The 15,703-nt window shown below is 44.4% G+C and overlaps 1 protein-coding gene across 3 annotated transcripts in view; it reads left to right on the top strand.

The window, feature by feature from the left end:
* The first annotated feature begins 2,726 nt into the window (after positions 1-2,726).
* NARS2 (asparaginyl-tRNA synthetase 2, mitochondrial) overlaps positions 2,727-15,703 on the top strand; it is a 48,549-nt gene continuing 35,572 nt past the window's right edge. The window contains exons 1-5 of one of the 3 annotated variants that reach the window (XM_014875721.2): positions 2,727-2,870; positions 5,840-5,949; positions 6,321-6,441; positions 7,119-7,259; positions 10,411-10,491. In XM_014875721.2, coding sequence (XP_014731207.2) covers positions 2,757-2,870; positions 5,840-5,949; positions 6,321-6,441; positions 7,119-7,259; positions 10,411-10,491 — 567 coding nt within the window. In that variant the 5' untranslated portion in view covers positions 2,727-2,756. Of the gene's footprint in view, positions 2,871-5,839; positions 5,950-6,320; positions 6,442-6,510; positions 7,260-7,509; positions 7,649-10,410; positions 10,492-15,703 lie in introns of those variants that run through there. The other 2 variants (XM_014875724.2, XM_088159246.1) reach the window with 2 other exon arrangements.

Raw genomic sequence — 15,703 nt, 5'->3', positions numbered from 1 at the left:
CCATTTGGTCTTTATAGAGAAGGATATTCAGCTGGATGGGAAAAGTCCAGTCCAAAAACATGTGAGGCCAGAATTTCCTGTATTATGCCCTTGCCTTCAATTACCCACAGGTGGTCCTGGAGCAGATGGGTCTGAGGGGAAGGACCTTACCCCTTTCCTGGTGTGTTTAGACATTGTCACTGCTGCTACCATCTAATACTTCCTTAAATTAATTGTTTCTTTGGCCTGAAGAGGGTTTTATGAGTCAAATAACCCTGGAAAAATATTCTGGGCACTATGGCAGAACAGGAGAAAAAACCTATAGCTGAGAGCAGTAATAAATGCAGCATCTGTGACCAGGCACAGAGAACGTGCAACATGCACTGAGCAGTCATTACACACACGTTTAATTCTCACATTACACCAGGAGTTCCCTGAACGACAGAGCCCTAATTCCCTACCAATTTACATCCTGTATCTCTGCCTGACACTGCAGCAGTACCAGCTCCTCCCTGCACTGTGATTCTCCAAGAAACCACATCAGAGCAGTGTATCAACATACAGCAAAGCTCAGTGCTGGCCCTTACAGGAGAGGATGGCGATTAGCATTAAAATAAAACTAATTTTGCTCACTGAGGAGTACAAAGACATGCATGCCCCTGTGTTTCCATCCAGCACTGTGGCAGTAACCCATGTGTGTCCAGGCAGTTCCCACGATTCCATGCTGTGGCACAGAGGACAGATACTGCAAAAGCTGTCCTTACTGCCTGAGGATATGCTTCTATCCCTCCCTCTACCCTCCCTCCCTGTACCCCATCCGTGAGGTCTCCTGTCCTACCTCTCAGTGTCTTATTCACCTGGTTAGGTCTGTGCCCCTGCCCTGCAGATCTAATTCCTCAGGATGGTATTTCAAGGCAGGTCAGAGCTCAGGTCAGGACTGAGCCAGGGGTGGGAACACTGGCTTACTTGGAGCAGAAGCAGACATGAAGGAAGGCCCTGACAAGCAGCTTTGGACTTTGAGGACGAAAAGCTTTTCATGCACAGATAAAAAGAATCACATGGGAAAGTCGAAACCAGGCATCTACAAAGCTTTCCTCTCTCTTTCCCAAGAGCCCAGCTTGTTTCTTCTAAATGTAGTCTCTGGCCAGCAATTCTTTTCTCACCTGGGACTTTACAGCAATGTAGGGATTTGTCTCTACACAAGCAGTGTAACTACCAAAGCTGCCTCCCAGCACCTTCTGGCCCTGGGGCATCCCACTGCTGCTCTCTTATGTCACCCACAGTGCTCCAGTGATCAAAACACAGCAATGAGACAACCTCTGACCACAAGCACAGCAGACATGTTTGGCTGCTGCCTTCCTGCAGAGATGCTGCAGAAAAGGGACAGCCATGAATCAGGCAGGTAGAACAGCAAAGACTGGGCTGCACGGGGAAGCAGCACTGACTTTACATTTCATAGAATCACAGAATGTTTGGGGTTGGGACATTTAAATATTATTTAATTTCAACATTCCTGTCATGGGCAGGGGACCCTTCCATTAGACCAAGTTGATCCAAGCCCCATTCAACCTGTCTTTGAACACTTTAAGGTTGAGGCAGCTACAGCTTCTCTGGGAAACCTCTTCCAAAGCATCACCACCCTCACAGTACAGGATTTCTTCCTTGTGTGCAATCTAAATCTACACTCTTTCATATTGAAACCATTATCCCTTATCTTTGCACAAAAGGTTTCTCTTTCTTATAAGCCCTCTTTAAGTCTGGAAGGCTGCAGTAAGGAAGAAGCCTTCTTTTCTCCAGGCTGAGCAGCCTCAACTCTCAGCCCATCTCCATAGCAAAGGTGCTCCAGCTCTCTGATCATCTTTGTGGCCTCCTTTGTACTCAGTCCAATAGGTCCATCTGTTTCCAGTGCTATTGAGCCCAGAGCTGGATGCTCCAGGTGGGGTCTCACAAAAATAGGGGACAGAATCCCCTCCCTTGCCCTGCTGGCCCCACTGCTTCAGAGGCAGCCCAGGATACAACTGGCTTTCTGGGTTGCAAGTGCACATTGCTGGGTCATGTCCAATTGTAAGCCTACCCCTATTGCCAAGTCATTCCCTGCAGGGCTGGAGGGAGACCCTGATGCTCCTCACCATCCACTCAGAGGAGCTGGAAGGACAGAGGGGCATTAGCCTCAAAAAGAAACAGGACAAAAGGTTTATTCGTCAGCAAGGCTTGCAGAGCAGACCCAAGTCCTGCGCCTCTTATCAGGAAAAGCGAGGAATGTCGAGGGGCTATGGTCCCTGAGAGAAGCCCGGGGGGGCGGGAGGGTGGCTGAAGGTCCTCAAGAACCACCGCACGCCATCCCAAGACCATGCTGCCGCTGGGGTGGTCCCAGAGATCAGCAGGATCCCCTACCCCCGCCACGGGGATCCTTTATGTCCCAACACGAGATCCCTCTCGCGGCCACGGAGCATCCTTCTCCCCACTCGAGGGGATCCCACCCCCACGTGTCCCGTCACCAGCCGACACCCCATAGGGGGAACTACATCTCCCAGGGCCGCTTGCGCCCGGGCGGCGGAACAGGTGGGCTGAGTGGCGCGTTCTGTTCCGATTGGCTGGCTGGGGGCAGTCCGAGCAGCCATTGGCTGGACGGGCGGTCACGTGGGGCGGAGGGAGGCAGTCCGACTCACGTGGGCCCGAGCAGGAGCGGGCCGAGAGCGGAACGGGAGCCGAGACCCGGGAGGGGCCGGACCGGCTCGGGCCGCGGGTCTGGGCGTGCGGGCCCACCAGGCCTCGCCATGCTGGGCGGGTGGCGGGCCCTCCGCCGCTGCTCCTCCCTGCCGCGGGCCGTGCGGCTGCGGGTGCGCGAGGCGCTGGGGGCGCGGGAGCCGGCGGACGCGGTCAGAGTGCAGGTGTGTGCCCCGGGTGTGCCCGGCCCGCAGCCTGAGCGCAGGGGAGGGAAACCTGGGAGGCTGCAGAGCGTTTTGCTGAGCTCCCAACTCTCCTCTGCGGTCGTGCAGAGCCTCCCCGTGTGTTCTCCCGCTGGGCGCGCTCGGGTCGCTGTTGTCGCAGCCAGCGGAGCTTTGGGGTCCCTCGGCACGTCCGAGGAGCGCTGTCACTGTGATGGGCTGTACTGAATGCGCTCCCCACCACGATGGCTTTATCACCTGTTCTGTTCCCGAGAGCGAGCCATTGCCTGTGTGTTGCTGGTTTTAAAGCTTTTTCGTAGGTTTTGTGCCGTGTATATCTAGGTTTAGAGCAGTGTCAGTAGAACCATTGATTACACTTCCACTGGCGTTTGTATTTGGCTCCTCTTGTGAACCAAAATAGCCTGGAATTAATGAACAGTTTAGGTATGGAGCACTTTTCCTTGGCATAGGATTATGTGTTCCCCTGTTTTCTGGTGTTTCCAGCTGGCAGGGTGGTGGTTGCACTCACAGAGTCCCCTGTTTCAATGCAGAACTATTCAGTTGTCAGTATTTCTGCATAAATATGAAAAGGACTAGGGTACTTAGTAACAGTTTTAAACAAAACGGAAAGAGGCTAGATTGAGATTTATAAGAAGGAGATTTCTCACTATGCACTGGCATAGGTTGCCTAGAGAAGATGTCGCTGCCCCATCCCTGGAAGTGTTCAAGGCCAGGATGGGGCTTGGAGCAACAACCTGGTTTAGTGGAAGGTGTCCTTGCCCATGGCAGTGGGGTTGGAACTGGATAATCTTTAATGTCCCTTCCAATTCAAGCCTTCCTGTGATTCTTCTGACCCAAAAAACAGTTTGTAGCACACTGGTATTCCTGCTCACACATAGGTGAGGCCTAATAGGGTAGGAAGAAGCTCATCCAGTGTTGGTTCTTTTCAGATGTAATTTGATGAATAATACAAGCTAGAATAAACTGATGCTAAAATTTGCATACTGTCATTCCTCCCCCTTCCCTGTTCTCCAGACCCTTGCTGCTTTGCTCTTCCCCTGTGCTGGCAAAATGTGGGAATTTTCTGTTAAAATGGGCTAGAAATCTGGTCTGGCTTAGTTCCAGCCTTATAATGGCCAGGTTGTTGGAATGTGCAGTCTAGTCGTTTCAGTCAGGATTGTCACTTTTACTGTACATTCATTCTGGTGAGGTGTGAAGTGGTCAAAACGTTGCTGCTGCAGCCTCTGCTGCTCCAATGCAATCCTGTGGGTATGCTTTTACTTCCTTTTGCAGGATGCAAGACTCCTCTCCTTGTTTAATAGATCCCAGAACAGCTTGATGAGGTGGCAAAAAAAGCTCTTGAGAATGTCTCTTTGTTCATTTTTTTGTGTGTATGTTTTGTTAAGGAGTGTTTGTAGGGAGGGAAACTGAGGAAAAACATGTGCCATTATACATTAAATGTGCTTCTAGTATAACATACGTGACGTGTTCTGGGTATTTCCTTTAATACAGAGGATAAGCACAACGGTTTCAGGCATGTTACTGCATGAAATACCTTTTACTTTAACCATACAAATACGAAGATGCCCAGATGATCTTGTTTCTTGTGTTCGTTTTCTTCCTTTGGGTGGAACACTCTGCAGGGGTGATTTGCCCTGTCTGACTCACTAGATTCATGTCTTTAAAATCTTCCATACTTCTTACATGGAAAGCATGTTACACAAGCCTGTGTTAGTAGCCCTTCTTAAAACTGTAACATGCTTTTCTTCTGGTGCTGTTTAATTCTTGGTTTGTTCTGTCTGGGTCACAGAAGTAGGTAGATTTGCATTGGTTTGTCTGGTATAAAAATCCCTAAAGCACTTGCAGAGTTGGAAGTCATTTGAACTATTTGGTCCCTTCCAGTTAAGAAAAAGACCAAGCTGGTTGGAAAAGAGGCAGTTTGGTTGTTTACTCAGCATTGGTTCTGGTTGTTCTCTACAATATTGAGAAAGAAGATGAGCTAGAAGACCCCCAGCAGATAATTTGCTTTGAAGGCCAGCTTTGTCTCAACTCTGGTGAGCTGAGGAGCAGCTATGGGAGTTATATTTTGGATGGTATTACTGTTGCTTGCTGCCTTGGTACTGACTTAATATTTCTCTTTAAAAAGTAATTAAAATTTATATGTCATTAAAAAACTCAAGATATTAGCCTGCACTGTATATGGTCCGTTCTACTGTTTTGCTATTGCAAAGAATTTGGGTATTACTAGTTTAATTCTTTTCATAAAACTGGACAAAGTATTTCTAAATCTTTTTCTAAATATCTTTTTTCTATGGGCTCAGTGAAGCAGTCTTGATTTTGAGATGAAAGGAGAAACATCCAAGGCAATAATTTTTATTTTTGTTTTGCATGAATACATAGTTTTTCATGTTAATCTATTGGCTGCAACATTGTTTTAGCAGTTTAGGGCACATAAGCCACTGGTGAGCAGATTTGAAGATTGGAACCTTTCTACAGGGATACAACAACAAAACTGATACTGAAAACCGTCAGAATGGTCTTGAGTGTATTGTAGTGAAAACTACTGCATTCATGGTCTCTCCTGTTTTAATAAGAAGAGTTTGGAAGGGACATCACTGACAGGAATATGTACTTTGCTAAAACAGTGCATCTTCAGAGCTCTTCGTTGCTTTCTGTATTCTTATCTCCCCAAAGATGCAGGTACATTTTATTAATCCTTGCTGTTCTCAGGAAGAGACTGCCTCAGAAGATGTCTCTGCCTAAGGATTTGTTTCTCTCTGCTTTGAAGCTGACACTTTTTTTTCTCTTTTTTTTAATTGTCATTATTTTTTGCCTCTAAAGAAAGAGTTACTTTGATTTCAGTAGAAGCTGAAATAGGCATAAAGTGGTGTGTCCAGCTCAGCTGGAAAAAGAGCATGAGCACACAGCATTCCTGCCAAGAAATAACAAATGTCTTTTTCTTTTACCTTCAGGGCTGGGTCCGCTCTGTCCGATCCCAGAAGGAAGTTTTGTTCCTGCACATAAATGATGGTAGTTCTCTGGAAAGCCTCCAGGTGGTTGCTGATCCGAGCCTGGAAAAGAGGTAGGTCCATTTGAAATAACTGGAGAAATACATGTGCTGAGCAATGTTTGGAGGGGTCTGCTTAGGCCTCCTGCCCTGTGCCAGGGACTTGCCAACCACATTTGTTAGAAAGAGCTCCTTCTAATAAAAACCCATTGCTTTTTTCCCCACTTGTCCAACATTCCTGCCTTGTCCTAAATTCTTCTATAGCTTTGTAAATGTCTTCCCATTCCCATCTCTGCATTTAATAATTTTTAATTTCATCAGTTAAGCTCTATGGCTACAGCATTTCTTGTGGTTTTAAGTAATCCAGCTAAGTTAACAGGAATCTCTCTTCTGAATGTAGTTTTATCAGCACCTAGTTAAGCTGTTGTTTTTTCTTCATTTCTTAGAGACCTGACTTTTGGAAGTGCAGTGGAAGTGCAAGGGAAGCTTGTCAAAAGTCCTCATAGGATGCAAAACATGGAGCTGCAAGCAGAAACCATTCATGTGGTGGGACCTTGTGATATTTGGGTATGTCACTATCGCAGGAGGGGTAGGACTGCGGGAAATCAATTTTTAAAGGTCTAAGTATAAGGCAAAGCATGCTTGAGACTGTATTTTCTTTAAGTTTGAGTGGTCCTGCGGACTTTGATTTGTCAGCAGTGTCTGTAGGGTGCATCAAAAGAGAAACATGGGATCACCATGAAAACTCATTTCTGGGACAGAGCCATTTCTTCATGGAAAATGTGCACAGACTGGCAGTTGCCTTTGTCCCACCCTGAAGCACTTACCTGTGCAGGTGGCTTATCTGGTAAGTCTGGCTCAGCTATGAATTGGAGAAACAGCACCTTGCCAGTTGCTCCAGGTTGTGCAGCTGGAAGAACCATATCTGCCACAGGCATGTCCAGAACCAGCTTGCTGTTGCAGCAGTGAGGTGAACAGATGGGTTTCAGGGGGGCTCAACATCCAAAAGGTGGAGCATTTTAGAGTGCTAATGCTTCCTCTTGGGTTCATGGCTCTTGCTCTGCTGTAAGCATTGTAAAATACACAAAATAACCAAAAATAGAGGCAAAAGCTTCTAGTTCTTCTGTGCTCTGTAATGGTGATTTGAGTTTTAGTAGGGAGGGATGTCATTCTGTGAATAGCAATAAAACTGCATGGACTCCCAAGTTCTCACCCTCTTACTTCGATTTCCTTGTTGTTTTCAGTCATTTCCCCTGAAAATGAAGGAGAGGCACCCACTGGAGTATATCCGACAGTTCCCCCACCTGCGATGCAGGAACAACACGCTGGGTGCCCTGCTGCGAATCCGCAGTGAAGCCACTGCAGGCATCCACTCCTTCTTCCAGGTAGTCCCTTCTGTGCCCAGCCTCTCAAGCAGGACACTCCACCCAGGCTTTATGGGAGCAGGTTAGGAGGGAAGGAGCTTGGCATCTTGCCTGTAGGGTATGGATTGTGCACACAGTGGCTTTCTTTCCAGGCCTGGGCTTGGCTGGGCCTTGGCCAGACTGTTGCTTATGATCAGGTTAGCACATCTGTGGCCTGTCAGTGTCTTTCCACCCATTTCCTGTTATTTATCCCTTTCACAGAGTTGCAGTACAATTGCCTGCAAGTGTGTGGTCTGTGGAACACAGCATAACATGGACTTGTTCAACCCGTCCTCTCCAGTGACCTTATGGTCCTTGGACAGCAATCTCCTCCCACATGGAAAAATCTGTGATGCAGGAACACAGACAAAGTAACTCAGAGCTTCATGTTATTCTCAGTTCTTGCCTCTTACTGCGATATAAGTCTGTGTGGCTGCTGTTAGCTGACATTAGGAGACTCCTGTTCTGATGCATTTGAAACTGCTGGGTGGGAGCCACCTGTGTTTTCTGAATGTCACTCTTAAGCTGTGAGCTTTGTGCAGGCGGGGGGCAGTGAATTGACTGTGGTGCCAGATATCACGTAGAGACCATGTGTGACTAGAAAAAGAAAGGGTAGCAAGTCCTCTAGCACACCTAAACCTTTCTTTAAAACTGTTCCTGGAAATAAACATGTTGTAGTTTAGATAAGCTGGCTTTAGATAGAATAAAATCGCATTCAGAACATTCTGTTGACAAAATTCATACGTAATAATTAGTGTGGCCCAAGGAACAGGTTAGAAATGCTGAGATGATAATTTCTAGTCCCAGGTTTGCTGGTTTTTGTTGTCTGCAGTGGCGAAGAAGGCTCGCTTGCTCGAAGAACTGTGTGGAATTGCACGGCATTTGGAGGACTTTTGTGGGTTTTGTCGGGATGTAGGGGGGTATTTTGTATTTTTTTAAGAGAAATCTCGTGTCAGGTGAAGCTACTAGTTTCAGGATTGTGCCTGCTCCTAAGACAGAAGCCAGCTGTGTTGGGAATCAGTCTGTGCCGGTGTCGAGCCACTAGATGGCATTGCCTGCAATGGTTTGTGCTTCCAGACCTGGACACCTAAGGCAGCCGAGATACAAAACCGCCTTATTCTGGCTGTGCTTCTCCAAATCAGCTCCCGCTCAGGCTCTGACATACCTTCCTGGTTACAGTGCTCAAGAGCAGAGCTCTATTAAAAAATAGAATCTACCATCAATTTAGCAGCAGCAGCTACACTAAAGTTATTTTTAAAAGAAGATTTGGTCCCTGACCTGATATTTACAAATGCTTGTGTGAGAACTCTGCTAGCACCAGGGATTTTATTCCATTTCTAATGGAAGCAAGTCTTAAAATTGTCACTTGCATTATCCCAAGAATATTGCAATTTTCAGTTGACAATATCAGAACATACCATAGCTACCAAGTATAATTTGAGCATTTTCACTCTACAAAGCTGTAAGGAGCTTAATGGTGGAGAAAGTAAGTGGAGCTGTTTGAATGCATAAAGTTATCAAGACTTCTCTTTAACTTTAAAAACTTCTCTTTTTTAGCCTGTTCATTTCCAGGAATAAATGACTAGTACCAAGTGCCTTTGGTTTGGATGTTGAAAGCTAAAATGTCTTCTTAAAATCTTGTCCTGAGAATTGTGGTCCAAGTAGTATAGGAGCATTGTTCTCAGGCACAATAATATAGTTGCATTGTGAATGGTGGCTTCTATTCTGTTCTTCTGTTAAGTTCCAGGTTTGTGAAGCAGTAATGCAACTTGAATTATTTTAGAAGCTTTTATAAGTGGAATTATCCAAGAGGTTTTTAGGGGATTCTGCTATTTCAGATCTGTGCAGTTTGCATTCCTTTCCAAAGCACGTAAGGGATCTTGTGTGTGAAATGTGCTTCTTTACAGCAACTACTACCACTGTATAAGGAATTTAGCATTTTTCCAACATCTCCTATAGAGCTGGGAGGCTGTGCAACCAGCAGGGCTCTGAATATGCAGGGAGCTGTGTCAGAGGCCTGCATTTTGTACTGGTAGACTGAAACTTGCTTCTCCAGGCAAAGCAAATATTTCTGGATCCAAAACTTCCTTCTGTGCAGTAACTGGATGCCAGTGAGGAGCCAAGGGCTTTGCACCTGTAACCGAGGTAGCCTAGAGCTGACTGCAGGACCCTTGCTCCCTCATGGTTGTGTTACTGCACTCCCACAAAATGCATTGCATGTCCATATGAAGTTTTTTTTCCAAATTCATTTTAGTTTGATTCTCAGAGTGGGCAGTAAATACTATTCCTGTCTTCCTAGCCCCTTAACGAGGTGGTGATAAGGACCAGGACCTCTCACATGACTGAGTTGTATTATTCTGGTAAAAGCTATGAAGCTAAGATGTATCCATCGACTGAATATTGGGTTGTAGCTGTTTTAAAAGCCTATGGCTGCACTGCAGAGAAGTCCAGAGAGCAGGAGCTCTTTCTTCATTCAACCTTACTGGTTTCAGAGGCCTCTGCTGGATTTCTGAACTATTACATGAATTGGTAACTCTGCAGGTACCTAGAACATGACAAGCCAGGGTATACCCTGTCTCTTAAAATCAGCTTGACTTCAGTATCTTAGAGGATGCAAGGTAGAACTGACATTTCATTGGTGATTGGGTGTTTTTAAGGTCTCTTTCATCCAGTGTGTGATTTCTGTTATCCAACACATTTCATCACTTCTCTTAATGCAGCACACAAAGAGTGTCCTTTGCCTGACCACCGCTTTCAGAAAGCTGAAAGAAACAAAGTGTCGAGGTCATAGGGGTGAATTTGGTCAAAACTGCCCAAAAATATAAAAATGCTAGAGGAAGTGAGAAGAAAGGGGAATGTTGTGGAAACAGGCCATTGCAAAAAAAACCTCATAGTAGTGATATAAATGTCTTTTGGTTATGAAACCTGGAGAAAAACGCACAGGTAGTAAACACATGATTTGTAAATCATGCTAGCATTTAGTTTGTCATCTGTGCCTGTAAGGCAAAAGCTGCCCAAAAGACTACATGTGCTGTCCTGGCTGGGGGCTAATGGCCTAGTTATGTGTGCTGGTTGATGTCATCCTTCAGGGTGATGCTTGGTATCTTCAGCTTTGCTGTTCTCTCTGTTCCAGAATAATGGATATGTGCATATTCATACCCCTATAATTACATCCAATGACTGTGAAGGTGCTGGGGAACTCTTTCAAATTGAGGTAAGTTGGGTTGGGTTGCATAAAGTTTGTTGTTTTCTTTTTTCTTTTTGCAAAGCAATTCCTGGGTTATTAAAGGTTAGAGGAAATACTTAACTTTATAAACCCTTTTTTGTACTTCTGTGATTTTTTTAATATAGATCCTTTGCTTCAACTAATAATTTAGGCAGTTAAACAGAGATATTATCTTTTATTTTATTGCTATTTTGTGCATTAATCCTTTTTTACTGGTGAGGTTGTTCTATCACTGGTGCTGTGGAAAAATTTACAAAGAATAACAGGGAGAGGTGGAACATCTTGGTAAACAGAATGATGTGATCACAAGAGCCCAAGAGATGGGATGGGTCATTCAGGGCAGACTACTACACTCAAATATTTCTTAGCATTCAAACAAAGAATATAATTAATAATGAGATAATTCTTTAAAAAAAAAAAAAAGGCAGCAATACCTGAAACTGCTTTTCACCAGTGTGTACATACAGGTTTCTCCCTACAAGCTACTCCTGTTATATGTCAGAATTTCCCCCCAATATTGTCAAACCTCCCCATAACCACCAAATTGCTGCCACAATCTCTTATTACAAGAGTAGTTCACATCATGGGTCAGAACCTCTTGTGAATCTGAAACACTACCATAACCACTAAGATCTCCCCCACAGACTTCTCATGATTCCTGACACCACAGTCATTAATAATACGGAATTCCATCTGCATTTTATACTCCTGTATCTGAAATTCACTCTTCGGTCTCAAACAACAGCATCCATTGCCATTCTTGGCTCCAGATTTGCTGGTGATTCATCTGTAAGCAAAAGAAAAGCTGTTGAGGTAGCAGTTACTTGCTGTGGGATCGTGTCTTCCACTCTGCACAGCCTCCTGACAAAAAAAGCTTCTGTCTACTTGTTCTCCAGGATCTCAGGGTCTAACCTGTGCTACCAGTGATTCCCTTCCAGACCAGTGCATGTGGCTCAGCTTTTTGCTTGCTGGGACAATAAGGCTGATTAGCTAAACTAAATTGTTCCTGTTTAATTGAGATGCCTTAATGCTACCCAAGGTTCACTTCAGGCTGTTGCATGCAAATTAAGACGTGAAAACAAGTAACACTTAATGATGGAAACATTATGCAGTTTGCAGCTGTACAGTGTATTTCGTCTTTGGTACAAATTGTATCCACTTGAAAGCTGTAGAGGATGCAGGACTACAGTGTAGGTGGCTGGTAGTGACAGAAGCCCTGATGCAAATGTTGAATGAGGTGCTAAATTGTGAGCCTGAAACTTGCATAAACTGGATCTTATCTAAATGCATGGTTCAAGGCAGATATTTTACTCCTCTCCAGTGGGATTGCTGATTTTGCAAAAAATACTTGTCTGGAGAAATGTAACTACAGTTGTGCCTGAAAGGTGTGCTGTATGTGCCAAGTCAGACCCCATTGAATGGCCTGTGCCATAAAGGAAGGGCTTCACAAACCCACTTGCTGCTGGGAAAAGGGAAGTTCTCCCTGTTTTCCTGTTTCTTCTTTGAGTAAGGCTTCATTGTCTGGCCTCATTTAGGACTTAGTTTTGTTTGGCAAAGCCCTGTTCACAATTGGTGCTGGCTAGCCGAGATCCAAGACCACCTGCTATCCTGCTGGGTTTACTTTACTCGAGCAGTGACACTGTTTTGTGACAGTGAAAAGGTGGGGAAGATTAAGCCTGCCTTGGGCCAATGCATGTGATGCTGTCAGACACAAAATAAGAGTGGCAGAAGGGTGTCAGACATAAAAAGAAGGGTGTGGTATTTGCAGCAAAGCCCAGAATCTTCATGTGCTTTTAACCAAACCAACTATCAAGACGTTCTTGTCTGCTGTACTCAGTCACTTTCTAAACTAGCCTGTAATTCACTGTTTGAACAGGACAAGGGGGAATATAAATTCATGTTCCTCTTATATTTGAGGAGGAGCTAAGATTTCTGGTGATGGGAATTGATGAAAACAACCTTCAAATTAGATTCTTCAGTTTCAAAAAATATTTAAATCCTGTTCCTTAAGTTTTAAGACCTCTCTCCTAGCTGCAACCAGAATTGGTGTCCTATTACTCCTGAATTTGTAGTAGTTGCAATACAATTACTGTTAATGGGTTGAGTTTTTTCTGCCTTTTGGATTTGGTTTTTCTTTTTGTTTTTAGCTCTCTTGAGCAGTGTATAGAATTAATAGTCTCACCAGTTTAGCTGACCTGCTGCAGATGGAGTAAGTTGAAGATTTTAGTTGAATAGCCTTTGGGACCCAAGTAGAAGCTGCTTTTGCACCCACTGTGAACTATTGCCTTCAAATATCTGTTTTCACTTATTGCACAGTTTTAATCCTCTGACTAATGTCTGATGGCTGCTCAGGCCTGTGCAATCTTTTGAAGTGATGGAAAGTGAAGAAAGTAGGAATATGTCTTTACATGTGAATTGAAGAGATGGGGAAAAATGTATCTGAAGTTAGAATGAAAAGGCTTTTTGAAATATGGTCTTTGATTCCTAAAACTCTTAATCTTGTAGGATTTGTGTTTGTTTATATGTTCAGCTTCCTCATTATCTTTGTTTGGTTTTGGATATACTGATTAGTCTGTACATAGCTTTGGTTGGGATGCTGTCATATTAGAATGGGGGAGAATCCATATTCCCTCTCTGCTGGGCAAACCAACTAAATGTTTTTAAAATGAAGTACTGTAATGAAAAGAGTGCAGTAAGCAGAGGATATTTTAAAGAATAAATAAGTCACAAGATGGTAACGACTCCAGAGGAAACTTTTCTACTGAAAAGTGTAGGTTTGAGGAGAAACTGCATGAAGTATGAAGACGACTAGGCAGACCCTAACCCACATGGAGAGCATCAGCAACACCAACTTGTGGCTTTCTGCACTGTTGACAGTGTCTTCCTGTGGTGGAAGGGTGTAGGGGAGAAAGCATCTTGTTTGTGTTTCTTTCTTTAAAGTAAATATATGGAAAATACTAGAAGAGCTTTGACTGTTGAAAGCAGTGTTTTGTTATCATCCAAGCGGCATTAGGTAATTCTTGAAATAGGGAGAATGCAGATCAACAGGAGCAGATAGCCCTTATTCTATTTTAATCTGAAAAAAATTCCCCTATATAAGCAGCTTTAGCACCTCCACTTCAGCACAGATTCTTTCCGGTTTTTTTTTTTCTTATTTTTCTTTTATTTCTTCTGAAGTCTAAAATTCTTAGCAGCTTTGTATGTTGCAAGAAACTTTACCCAGTCCCCTTCTGGCTGCATGCTAGGAAATCTGCCTTATTTTTGTCCTTGTGACCCAGCTGCATGTCTGTTTCCTGCTATTTTCAGTAGCCTCCCACTCTGTCTGCAGTATTGAAAACTCCCTGCTTTCTGAGTCTCTTGCTCTCTTTTCCACTTTGCTCCCTGGAAAATTTTCTTTGTATGGCTGCTCTCAGCTGCTGTGGAGAAGGTGGAGGCTTCTCTGTGCTCTGTAAGAGCCTGTCTGGCCCAGGATACTCCAGCTGGTTCACTGTGGGTCTCCACAGCCACTTTCCCTGTTGCCCAGCTGCAGCCTCTTAAGAGAGCTCAGCATGCAGTGAGTTCCAAAGCCTAACAGCTACATCAGGCATTCACAGCTCTGTAAAGTAGATCTCACATGCAGTTTTTATGGCCTTTGGCTGTATTCCTTCCTGGGACCACTCTCTACATGTAAGGAGTGTTGTGCTCTACCTGTTGGCTCCAGCACAGGTAAAATGTGCTCTGTGTGAGGCTTGTCTCTTCCCACATACACACCTCATGGCACCTGGATGGTGTTTGGCTGAACCCAGGGTCTGGATCAGGCTATTTCATTACTTGAAAGGATATTTAACTATAAACCTGAAGAATCATCCAGGTATAGTTCTTCTCTAAAATGCATCTGGAGATTGTACAGTGTTGGGCTTTCAGGGGCTTTTTGCTCCTCACTCAGAGGAATGAATGTGGAAGTTTTTAGGTTCCTGAAGGTGCAAGTTTATGGCTGTGTCACCTGTGGCACCAGCAATATGTACCTGCTGCTAAAGATGCAGAAACTTACTCCTGCTATCCCTTCGGTACTATTGAAAAATGTTCTTGTCAGCACCGAAGAAAGGTGGGATCTACTGGGGAGAATCACAGTTAAGCACAACAATATTAGTGTCTGTAAGGTGTTCTCCCTTTTAGAGATGTGTGACAGTCTGGGAGGCAGCCAGTTCCTGGGAGTCTGGTACTTCAGAAGTGGGCTTGGCAGGGATCAGGGTAGCCTGGACGTGAGCTGAGGGACAGCTTGCTTTTTCATGTTCTAGCTCTCCCAGTTTCTGCTCATTTCTACCTGATTCATATCCGCCTGTCCAGTCTGTATTCATGAGACGTTATGCATTCCAGTACGTATTTATGTGTGTCTCAGCAGAACCAGCTGCTGTTGCTCAGTGCAAGTCCAGCTGATCAGAATTAGGACTGGAATTGTAAAGAAGACTTCTTGGAAGTTAGGAATTTTGCAGGGGTTGTCTAAAAAGGAAAATCCAATCATGTTAATAATGAGGTGTCACAGAGGGCAAATCTGGATTAAAGATCCCAGTGTTTCTGGAAAGCTGCAGCAGCATGGTGGTGTGGGCCTGGGCTTAGAGCTACAGCAATGATTTCTATGAGCTTTTCAAGTCTTCTCTGATCCCTTCATGCTTTTAGCTTGCATAGAGTGTAAGACGGAATCAAACAGTTTGTACTCTTCTGAAGCTAATTGCCTCAAGGAGAAGTGAGTACAAGACTGACATCAAAGGGAATAATTTTAAATTAAATCATTAGACATTTGAGGAGATGGAGAACAAAACAGGTACTAAATCCAGTTGTTCTTGTATTTAGAATGAGAATAAAAAGCCTTTGAAGTTGATGTCAAATACTATTGTGTTTATAGCACGCTTACTCTGAGACACCAAGTTGTTTCATACAGATTTCCTCTCCCTTTTCTTCCATTGTAATTTGGGTGGTTTTCGACTCTGGGATGGAAAGAGCTTGAAGGGAAACCTATCATTCCCCTCCTAATCTTTTACCAAGTCCATGTTTTGGGGTTGGGAATTGGGAGAAGCATCCATCAGTAAAAGCACCACAGTGTGTTGCCTTGTTTTGCTAGTCACGGGCATGAAAACCAGTGTCAGCAGTGAAGGGATAGTGTCCCCTACCATTTGTCTTGTACCGGTGGCTGTGGTTTCATATAATAAAGAAGCCATCTTGA

Source organism: Sturnus vulgaris, chromosome 2 (genome assembly GCF_052056855.1).
Source record: "Sturnus vulgaris isolate bStuVul1 chromosome 2, bStuVul1.hap1, whole genome shotgun sequence".
NCBI classification, from domain to species: domain Eukaryota; kingdom Metazoa; phylum Chordata; class Aves; order Passeriformes; family Sturnidae; genus Sturnus; species Sturnus vulgaris.
The sequence above is the reverse complement of the archived record's forward strand: the minus strand, read 5'-3'. Positions and strand labels throughout refer to the sequence as shown.